This window comes from Globicephala melas, chromosome 6 (genome assembly GCF_963455315.2).
Source record: "Globicephala melas chromosome 6, mGloMel1.2, whole genome shotgun sequence".
Taxonomy (NCBI): Eukaryota; Metazoa; Chordata; class Mammalia; order Artiodactyla; family Delphinidae; genus Globicephala; species Globicephala melas.
The window spans coordinates 96,285,327-96,297,477 of NC_083319.1; the positions used below are offsets into that span (position 1 = coordinate 96,285,327).

The 12,151-nt window shown below is 36.6% G+C and overlaps 1 protein-coding gene across 1 annotated transcript in view; it reads left to right on the forward strand.

The window, feature by feature from the left end:
* Positions 1-12,151, forward strand: part of LOC115840055 (contactin-associated protein-like 3) — a 197,738-nt gene that overhangs the window by 103,797 nt on the left and 81,790 nt on the right. The window contains exons 5-8 of the mRNA XM_030832476.2: positions 5,027-5,230; positions 6,191-6,366; positions 7,434-7,577; positions 10,934-11,195. Of these exons, the coding sequence (XP_030688336.2) occupies positions 5,027-5,230; positions 6,191-6,366; positions 7,434-7,577; positions 10,934-11,195 (786 nt within the window). The remainder of the gene's footprint in view (positions 1-5,026; positions 5,231-6,190; positions 6,367-7,433; positions 7,578-10,933; positions 11,196-12,151) is intronic.

Genomic DNA, 12,151 nt, shown 5'->3' on the forward strand with positions numbered 1-12,151 from the left:
CTGGATGATATGAATGGGCACTATTCCCAACCCCATGTGCATGTTAGCACTACTTCCCAATTAATCCTTTCAGATGGTTCTTTTCCCAGCTTTGATGAGTTTCCTTACTTGCATGCACTGATCAGTGCTTTGCTGAAAGCTCAAGAGGGGTGTGTTGCAGATCACCAGTGTTCTCTCTGTTCATCTCTTTCCTCTCCAACCTCTGCCTATGGACTTCAGGTGCTTTGTTCTTACCAGGCTCTTGACTCTGTCTCCTCTACTCAGGGAATCTGCTGGGCTTTGCCCCAGTTTCTCCTTCCTGCTCTGTGAGATGGAAACTCTCTAATGCAGTGCCCCAAGGAGTTGTAGGGCTTATCTTGTCTGTCTCTCTTCTCTGCAACATCACTCTCCTTTATTGCTTGAAGTCAAATATCTTGAAAACTATTGTTTATGTTATTTCCTTCTTTTTTTTGGGGGGGGTTGCTTCAAGTGAGAGCGTAAATCTGGCCCCTGTTACTCCATCTTGGTCAGAAGCAGAAGTCATCAATGCAGTTTAACTGTTGTTGCACCTCCTTTTCTTTGCCCACTACTCTAACAATAATCATGTAGCTAATGCCCATTGTGGACTTGCCATGTTTCAGGCACTGCTCTACACACTGTATAGATATTAAGTTGTTTAGTAATCATATTAGTGCTGTGTGGGAGAGACTTCTTTATCCTTTTACAGTTGAGGAAACTGAGGCACAGAGAGGTTAAGTAAGTTTTCCACTATAGAACCAGTATTCAAAACCTTATAGGACAATTCCACAGTCCTTTCTCTGAGCTACTACTCTGTGTTATGAAGGGCTCTTTGTGGGAACAGATCCAGAGGCTGTAAATATATCAGCACAAATTTAGTCTCACTACTGGTAAAATAGATTTCCTTCCCTAACTGGCAAGTATATGTGGGGTTTACTTTAATAATATTGTTAGTGATGTGGTTATCGAAATATAGCCTCAGTTAATAAAACTAATGATTATAAATTAAAATCATGTAAAATTGGTAAAACACTTTCTACTTTCAACTAAGTATCACATTTCCTCCTACTCTTTTTTAGAATGTAGGTTCTGTACTCTTACAATAGGGGAAACTATCACTTCCTATTTCAGTGCATAATAAGTGGCTTCTGTGTCAAGTACCCCAATTATTTAAATAGTTGAATTACATACAAGAACATTTTTCATGAGGGTTTCTTATAAAAGTTAAGTATGATGCTAAGTGGTAGTTTAATGCATTATTTTGGTGGTTTCATTCAAATAAATATGGTGGATTATTTATATTATTTATGGACATATACAATTTTATTTGTTCTTACAACAGTCCAATAGCTAAAATCTCATGCTAGTGGACCGATAGAAACAAGGTCACCTTAGCATTCATTACCAGTGACCTCTGAGATTTGAAAGTTGGCTTCTCTAGGTCACTCCGTGGTCAATGATATGAGGGTCAAGGAAGCCTCTACTCAGTGGAGATTAAAAACTCAAGAGGGGCCACCTGGGGCTCTCCCTCATCCACACTTGGAGAGCTCACTGCTGATGACCTACTGAGCAAAATACTCTCTATCCCAAAATATGAGTATATTTTTTTAATTTACACTTTTTAATCTATTGCTTTTACAAATCATGTTTGAGTAAAATAGTGCTAATTTTTTAAAATTGTATTTACTGACTTGCCAATTTGTTTTCAGATATTCGGGTTACTTTATGAACATTTGTTAGTAAATGACATTTTATAAAATGGATTCTCTATGATGAGGCCTATAATTGACTTTCCAATCTAAACATTCCTGTTAGAAATCATCTTGTGATAATGCATATTCTTATTTATTGTGTGGGCTTGACTGGAGGGCTTCTTGATTAACAGTGTAGCCTATTTTTTGAAGCATTGTTGGCTACTTTCCAATGACTCTGTGTAAATTTTACGTGAAGGGTATTGTATGATGATACGATACCTAGATTACCTTGATATTTTGCATTCTTTTCAAACATTTTCACTAGAGAAGAGCCTTTCTTTCTCCTACTTCCATCCTAGGCTGTAAGCTATTTCCTTGTCACTGTAGTTTCCTAGCAACCCACAATAAGACACTAGGATATCACAGGTGCAATATGTTTTTTCACGACAGTAGAAGTGAGAAAGTGAGGGAAGAACCATCAGCTCCAGGAAGGCTGGGCCATGTCTGGCCATGTTTTATCCCAGCATCCAGCAGAGTTTGTGATACTTAGAAGGTGCTACATCAATATCAACTGAAAATAAAACTGTACATGTGGAATGGATGCAAATTGGGTTGGGGTTGGGGGAGAGGGAGGATGGAAAGAAAATGGTCTTTTAATAACAAAACTATATTACGCCAAAGCAAAATGCTTGCCAAAGTAGAATTTGAAGCTATGGAAGACTGTCTATATAGAAACCAATCTTTAATATTATACAAAAAATATATAACCAGGATCTGAAGTATTGACCTATTCTTTACCTTATAAAATATATATTCCAGAATAGCCACAAAGTGTATTGAATTATACAACACAAAAGTCAAAAAAAAAATGAAATTTGTGATTTCCTATATAAAATAGGGTTTTCGATTTTTCAATCATAGAAAGATTACAAAATGTCTGGTTGTGAGCTCATTCTTACTGCTTAACAATCAGAAACCAAGCACAGCAATCATCACTGGATGGTTCTGCAGATTGGGGGATGGCAAACTTCTTCTGTAAAGGACTGGCCAGCAAATACTTTAGGCTTTGAAGGCACATGTGCTCTCTGCCACCTACTCTTGGTTTTTAAGCTCGTTTTTCAACAAATCTTTAAAAATTAGCTCCTGGGACTGTACAATAACAGGCTGCAGAGGGATATGGGAAGCTTAACATTTCGGACTTCCAAAAGCAATTCCTGAATTTTATCTATCTCTATTAAACCTCTTGAATTGAGCTTAAGTTTATTATCATTTAAGATTTTAGTTAAAATCTCAGAACTGTTACAAAGTACATTATTTTTAAGTGGTTTTGCTTTACTCAGTTGGCTACCTATCTATATTATAATTTAGTCACTTGAGGCGTATAAAAAATCTGTCAAAATACATGTTGAATCTGCCTCATAAGATATAGTTGGATGACTCACATGTGGTTAATTGTTCTAGGTACAAGTGTTAGTGATCACATTAGAAGGAAAGTCAAAACATTAGGACAAAAGAGTTTTTTTAAGGCCATTCTTTTGCGTTTCTATCACCTAATAAATTTTTCACTACTCCATTTTGCTTGAGGGGAATATGCCAGGAAATATAATTTAGGTGCCTTAGAGCAGTGGTTCTCAAAATATAGTCACAGACAGGCAGCATCAACATCACTAGGGGACTTGTTAGAAATGCAAATTCTCAGGTCCCACCCCAATCCTGGTTAGACAGAGACTCTGAGATGGTGCCCAGCAATCTGTGTTTAACAAACACTCCAGGAGATTCTGATCCCAAGAAGACCAATATTACTATTACAAAGCAAAACAGCAACAGGGAAGATGAGGACAAAAATTATTCGATCAAAATAACCCTGGCAAAATCATTTACGGAAAAAAATTTATTAGCTAGCTGCAATAATAAGCCTTAATTATTATCATTGCCTTTCAGTGACACATAAACTGTACTGCAAAAATGTGAAAGAATTTAAATTCTTTATTATCAAGTTTTCATTAGTTTGTCATCTAATACTCTAAGGGACATCATTTGAATTTGACAGAGTTGTTTTTATCAGGCATGTTTAATTATGCAATGAAGAATAATTATTTGCTTACACAACTTATAGACAGAGTGCGGTGTTTATATATTTTACACTATGTATGTGAATCAAACTTCTGAATTTTCAAAAGGTAGCTGCATAAAATGGATGGTTCTTCTAAGTTGTGAACATAAAGTGTTTTCTGGAAATATTTTAGTTAATCTCAATAAAATGCAGGTCCAAGTATACATTAGTCACAACTTTTTGTGAAATTAAACAAACAACATCCTATCATTGGCTTGAAAGACATCAGCTTCATATTTTATTGGCTTTCTCTTAGACCTTTATTTATGACACAAATGTATTATTAATTAAAGAACAATTATGTCTTTTCTTTTTACTTGTGAAATAGGAAAAATATGACATTTTTCTGGGTAATAGAAATGACTTTGTGTGTATCTTGTTCTGTCTTCAGTTGGTTTCACTGTCTTTTTTATACTAATGATAAAATATAACTACTTAATATAAACTGAGTGGAAGTGACCTTGATAGTTGGAAAGATAGGACACTGTCAGAAAGTCGAGAGAACACGGCAGCAGTGTAGCAATGGCCTGCTGCAGCAGAACAATTTTCATAGTATGCTTAGGGTACAACACAAAATAGGTGTGCCCTTTTGTGCTGTCACTGCGCCGAAATGTTGGGAGAAAAATACATCCTGTTAACTGAAGACATTTTAATATGAGTTTAGGGTAGTATTTAGTATGTCTGGTGTCTTTATGTGTGTCTTTTATGGACAGACAAAAGTATATCAAAGTGACTGGAAATTGTTAAAAGTCAATGCTGCTTGTTCAGAAACAATTAAGCCATTTACATTGAGTGACACTGGTATTTTACCTCTTACCAGTGTGTGAGAACTATTATAACTTTTCAGAAAAACAGAAATGTTGAATGATTGTTAAACATGCAAGGAGACTTTATTCAAGGGAGATGGACTTCAGCTTTTTTCCTGATCTTTATTATTTACAGGATGAAAATAGGCCAATAAAAGACAAGAGCAATTAGAATTATTCAATGAGAGTATTTCTAGATGATACATTTTGGGGACAGTGTCAGAAAAGGTTAAGAGTGGAGTTTAGATATATCAACTACCAGTATCAAGAGAAAATTAGCAGTAGAGATTTTTCCCCCTGCATTAAACAAATCAGAGATATGCTATGTATGTGTATGTGTATGTTGACTTACACATTTCAATGCACTAATAAGAACACATTATACTTAGACCGGTTTTTAATGTCTTCCACTGTAGGATCTGAGATGGTTCATTTTGATGGGAAAAGTTCCTTGCTGTACACATTTAATGAGAAATCCATGAATCCAACAAAAGAAGTTATTTCTTTGAAATTTAAAACCAGAGAGAACAATGGGATTCTACTCCACAGAGAAGGACCAAATGGTAAACATATCACCCTGGAGTTAGTTAAAGGAAAACTCATCTTATTCCTTAATTCAGGTAAAAAACTGCAAGGTGGTGTTTTTGGAAATACTATTTAGACAAAAATATCTTTTTATAATGAATTTTTTCACAGTTAATTTAAAACCAGAATCCTTTTGGATGTGAGGGCGATCTGGCTGTGACACCTGTCACCCCATTGATTGCCAGGGTTGATTCGGCTGATCTGGCTGTCTAGGCAGGTGTCCCCTTCCACCCTCACTGCTCCATGTGCATCCCTCCCAAAGCTGTGGGCTCGGTCAAAGAGGACGACCTTCCCCAATAGAGAAGGACCGTTCTTCAGTCAAGCTATACGAGTAGCTGTGCTCCCCTGCTAGAACCTCCAAACAAGCTCTCAAGATCCATTTGTAAGAGAACATAGGGTAGTCAAGCTTCCAAGACTCCAGACACATCCAAATGAGGCACTGCATGTGGCAGTCTGCTTTTCTTTAGATTAAAAAAAAAAAATCTTTTAAGGAAGAAAGGAGACCCTATAAATAATTACTCTGAAGACCAGAACTGTCCAGGCAAATGGAAACACGGTCACCTACAACTGAGCTATACTAAGAACAACATGTGTGTATCTTGAGTACGCCTTTATGTAAAAAGTTTTATAGCTTGATAATTGTATAAGATCAGTGGCAGATGCTCAATAAATAACCTGATAATATGATAAAGACAAGACTGGCTTATCATAAATTTTTGAAGTAGTCTTATGAATGAGGTCCTAGGAAGAAAATATTTTCAAGAAAAATGAAAATTCAGTGCATAATGATAATAAAACAAGTAAGATAGAATATGTTACTCAAGATCAAAAGAAGATTGTATTTAGGACTAAGATAAAAGCAGCTGACCAGTTCATGGGATAAAATGATGTCAGGAAAGTGTAACTGTTGTGAGAAGTGCTGAACTTCAAAATATTGTAGAAATCTTGGTATTGAACTGGATGGAACAGTGCCTTTACCCTTCCTCTCTTTTCAGGAGATGCTAACCTGCCCTCCCCTGATGCCCTCATGCTGGGCAGTCTGCTGGACGACCAGCACTGGCATTCTGTCCTCATTGAGCTCCTCGATACAGATGTCAACTTCACCGTGGACACACACACTCATCATTTTCGGGCAAAGGGAGAGTCCAGCTATGTGGATCTGGATTATAAGGTGTGAAAATGACTTTTTAAGTATTACAGATTTTATCACTTAAATGCAAAGTAAACTTCTAGAGAAAATACTACTACATAGAGAAATTCCCTTTCCTAGTAATTCAGAATTCTGGTAAAATATTCCCTATGGGTGATAATTGCACAGTGGGAGACGCATGCTTGAGCTATTGAGACATTTTATCCCTTACAGATGTTAGTCTTCACATGAGAGTAAATAGTCATTAAGTTTAGGAAATCTATACCTGAAGAGCTACCAATAAAACAAGGAACATTTTTAAATGCAATTGTTTGCACTGTTCTTCTGTATTCCATCTGGTGTTTGGCTGGGAATATTACCTTGGAGATTTCTGTGTTTTAGGGCAATCCTAAACAGGAATAGCTACCTAGGATAACTTGGAGAAGTAATCACCGTATATTCCAACCTGATTTTTTAAGTGACCAGAAAGCCAAATGCACACAACTCAGAATACTGTTTCTTGGGATTTTTAAAGGCCTAACAATATTTGCAGCATGTTGCCTATGTGTGTCTAACCTACACTGAAATGCAGCATTTGTTCTGCCAGTTCTGCTCAGTGCATCTCTCAGCAAGCCAGATTTCATCATTCATTTGGTATGAGTGTCCTCAGCAGCAAAGACCAGCTGGAGATTCTGGTTTTGAAAGATGTTATCAATGGCTTTATTATTCTAACCTATCAGAGTCACGGCAAAGACCAGGATCCTACAGGCTGGTTTATAAAGTAGAATATCATCACAGTAGGCTGCATTGTCACACAAATCAAGATTTACCATGGACATAAAGATGCAGCATTCTTCATCAACAAAAATGACACAGAGCCATATGAGCAGCAAATTGTAAGAAGGATATTTAACTTATTTATCTAAATGTAATAAATAAAACATTGGTATATCTGCATATGAAGCTTCATTTGAAATTAACACGATAAGGTAAAATAATGCCAAATAGATTTGAGACAATTGTCACTGTACCTGCTAATCATACATGTTTAGGCAGATACTCAGAAAATCATTAAACAATATTATTTATGTCATTTTTTTCTTTCTAAGATCAGCTTCGGAGGGATTCCTCGACATAGAAAATCAGTGGCTTTCCCACATAAAAACTTTCATGGCTGCTTTGAAAATCTCTGTTATAATGGGGTGGATATCATTGATTTGTCCAAGAAACACAAACCACAGGTCCTCATCATGGTAAGAAAGTCTATATGCAAGTTCAAGAGAAAAGGGAGCTGTAATTTTTTTGGATTGATTCAACTTTAAAATATACCTCTTCTGAAGGCAGGGAAGGTACAAATCTTATGTACAGGTATCCTTGGGGGATTGGTTCCAGGACCCCCCGATTGGAGTAATCCAAGAATGCTCGAGTCCCTTGTATAAAATAGCACAGCATTTGCATATAACCTAGGCACATCCTCCCATATACTTTAAATTGACTCTAGATTACTTATAGTACCTAATACAATGTAAATGGCATATAAATAGTTGTAAATACAATGCAAATGATATGTGAATAGTTGCTGGTGCAGGGCAAACTCAAGTTTTGCCTTTTGGACCTTTCTGGAATATTTTTTCTAAATATTTTCCTGGTTGGTTGAATACGAGGATGCAGATCCTGGCATAAAGAGAGCCTACTGTACTTTTTCGTTCATGTTTGGTTTAATTTTTATATAGGTATGGAAACAGATGAATACTTTCACAAAGATGTTAAAGTACAATCATATAAAGCTTTTTAATGCAGAGTCTTTTTTTTTTTAGTTAATTAATTTATGTATTTACTTTTGGCTGCATTGGGTCTTTCTTCCTAACATGCAGACTTTCTCTAGTTGCCGAGAGTGGGGGCTACTCTTCGTTGCGGTGCACGGCCTTCTCATTGCAGTGGCTTCTTTTGTTGCGGAGCATGTGGGCTTCAGTAGTTGTGGCACGTGAGCTCAGCAGTCATGGCTTTCGGGCTCTAGAGTGCAGGCTTAGTAGTTGTGGCACACGAGCTTAGTTGCTCCACAGCATGTGGGATCTTACCAGACCAGGGATCAAACCCATGTCCCCTGCATTGGCAAGCAGATTCTTAACCACTACGCCACCAGGGAAGTCCATGTCTTTCTCTTTGATTGGTTTCCTCTCCCTTCTTTCTCCCTTCTTTCCACATGGCTAGTCCCTCCATCAAGCTGAGATGTTACTAAGCTACCATTTGTCCTTCCTTCTTTGGTCCATAATATTATACTGATCTATAAAGGAATCCTGTATAGATAAGTACACTCATACTCACACATGTATTTATGAATTTATATGCCTCCACATTTGGCATTGTTTAAAGAAAATCATTTTATATAAGCTTTTCTCCATCTTGATTTTCTAATTCAACTATACCTTGTAAGAATTCTTTTCAATTATCAGGAATAGTTCCACGTTAGAATTTCTACGTCACTTTCCATTATGAAAGTGTACCATTATTTATTTAGTCATTTCCTACCCAAGGCATCTGCTTTATCTCTACTTTTTTACAACTATAAGCTCACTATTACACATGTGTTTTCAGATACTGGGGGCTTTCATTTTGATGGGACAAAGTTCCAAAAGTAGCATTTCTTGGTTGAAAGTTTGAAACAGTTTTAAATTTTAATAAATGTTGTTGGATTGCCTTTCAAAAAGCTATAACATGACACTTCCCACCAGCAAAGTATGATAGAGCCCTTCCATTACATCTCAGGCAGCCACATGTTCCACATCTGTTAGACTCTTGCCAGCTCAAGGAACATGAACTAATATCTCATTGTTACTTCATGTTTATGTGACTACTGGTGAATTAAATAATCTTTTCACCTGTTTCTTGTCCATTTGGATTTGCTTTTCTGATCATTGTTCAGTCTTACTGTTTTCCCTATTTTTTATTTTATTTTTTAACTTTTTGTTAATTTACAAGAGAGTTTTATATTTGATAGATAATCCTTTGTCATTCATAGTCCATATATTTTTTCCAGATTTATCAATTTTATATTAAATATTATATATGTTAAGTATATAAATATTTTTATTTGTATGTGGTCAGTAGGTCTGTGTATTTCTTTATAGCTTTGGAATGTCTCTAAAATTCTATAACCTATATATACATGGTCTCATGGATTTTCTTGTAAGAATTTTTAATTGGTTTTGTCTATTTATTTTTAATTTTTTAAAAATTAAGTCTGATTGAAATTTATTCTTTATGTGATATATGATCAAGTTTAATTTTTATATGCTGCCTTATTGATATCCATTTGTTCCTACACTATTTAGTAACTAACCCAAACTTTATCCCACATAGTTGAATTTCATTACATACTAACTTTACATATATTCTCAGATCTTTTTGTGGGTCCCTTATTCTGTCCCACTGCTATGTCTATTCCTATAGTAATAACACAGTGACTTGATTACAGTGACTTCATAGTATGCTTTGCTATCTGGTAAGTTAAGTTCTGCTTCACTGTTTTTCTTTGCATTGTATTTTTTGGAGAGAAAGGACAATGTTTAGGCATTTATTATTCTATCTGAAATTTATGAAAATGTTTTTAATCCCAGGGAAAATTTTTGTAGAGATCTTAGTTGGAGTTACATTAAGTCCTTCCCATCCAGACACTATAATTAAAAATAGTTTGGAGGGCTTCCCTTGTGGTGCAGTGGTTAAGAATCCTCCTGCCAGTGCAGGGGACACGGGTTTCAGCCCTGGTCCAGGAAGATTCCACATGCCGCGGAGAGGCTAGGCCTGTGAGCCACGGCCGCTGAGCCTGAGCGTCCGGAAACTGTGCTCCGCAACAGGAGAGGCCACAACAGTGAGAGGCCCAAGTACCGCAAAAAAAAAAAAAAAAAAAAAAAAAAAAAGTTTGTTCCTGGAGCAATAGAAGTATCCTAGGGATTAAAAGCATCTTTAAAAACAGAATTATATAAAAAATAAAAACAACGTGCTAGGCAGGTCAGATCTTAGGCTGACTGATCGCCCTCGGTGACTTGGTTTGTGAGAGCTTTGGAGACAAAACCAGCCTGCCTGTGGCAGGACCAGCCTGTCCATATCCTTTTCTTCAGACGCACAAAAGCGCATCTCCTACCTAGAGTAAGATGTACCTGTTACCTAAGTGACACACTTATAATCTCATTTACATAACCAAGGCAAGTAGAAGAAAGTTCTTGGTGTAAGTTATTCTTGGTGCTAGCCTTCACATTGGATAAAAACATCTAGTACCTCAAGGGAAGAAAACTGTCTCTTCTACTCTTGTATCCCACACCCAGCATTAGGCCTGGGAGAGATGTGGCTTGGGATTCCTTTGCAAATGCTGAGAAATGGAGAGGATGGACAATTTCTAAGAGACTCAGAAATAGGTTTGCCCAGCTGAACAGTGCTTAGAGGGACCTATAAGGTAAATCTGGATTTAAGTTTCATGGGGAAGCCTAATTTTTAAAGGCCTAGATTGCTGGATCATTGATAAGAAATTCTGTAAATTTTGGAAAATCTGTTGTCAATGAAATGGAAACATCCGTCCTGTGTCTTCCTAAAGCCTCTTTCACTGTATTCACAGGGAAATGTGTCCTTCTCCTGCTCGCACCCGCAAACTGTCCCCATGACTTTCCTGAGCTCCAGGAGTTACTTGGCTTTGCCAGGCACCTCCGGAGAGGACAGAGTGTCTGCCATCTTCCAATTTCGAACGTGGAACAGAGCAGGGCTGTTGCTGACCAGTCAGTTTCAACACAGGTCAGGAGCTTTCATCCTTGTTCTTAATGATGGAAAACTCAAGTTGAGTCTCTCCCAGCCTGGACATCCAGTAAGGGACGTCACAGCAGGTAATAAACATCTTCTCTGTGATGATGTATAGGTATTTGACATGACTGTACCTTCTTACATGTAAACCTAAGATTGGTGATCTCTAAAGTAAATGAATGACTGAATCCATGAGATATTCATAATCCCACTAGAGGGAACTAGATTCTTTTTTCCTTTGAAATAGGTAACTCCAGGCTGTTGGTGTGTCAGTCAATGTGACAGAAGTTTACCTACATCAAAGCATAATTATCAAAAAGTTTAAAAATAAATGATTATCAACTTGTGGTTACCAAAGGGGGAGGAGAGGGAGGGATAAATTAGGAGTTTGGGATTAACAGATATGCACTGCTATATATAAAATGGATAACCAACAAGGATCTACAGTATAGCACAGGGAACTATACTCAATATTTTGTAATAACCTGTAAGGGAAAAGAAACTGAAAATGAATATATGTATTTATATATGGCTGAATCACTTTACACCTGAAACTAACACAACATTGTAAATCAACTATACTTCAATAAAAAAATAAAATGAAAAATGAAAAAAGATTATAAGTTTGTAGTCAGTAACTAGCAGTAAACTTGAAGTGCTAGAAGACATTAGCCTAATCCCAAGTAGTCTTGAGAAAATAGATTTCTTTGAACTGCCTTTTAAACCTATATACACATTGATTTTCAAAATAATGTAAGTTATTTTTCCCTCTTACATCAGAGCCGCTGCTTCCTTTGTACCTACTTGTTTTTGATAAGGCTTCTTCTAACTGGGTGAATGTTCTGTAGTTTTCTGAGAAGAACCTGTTTATTTCTAGACTCACTTCTAAGTCATGTTACTTTTGAACTTTAGGGACTGCTTTGCATTTCAAAGTGATAAAATTTAAACCCAAGCAGGACCATGACATGTCATTCCCTGAATGTTGAATGTGAAAGGAATATCTTGCCTGACCTATGGTAATCAGTTTTGGACTGAAAAG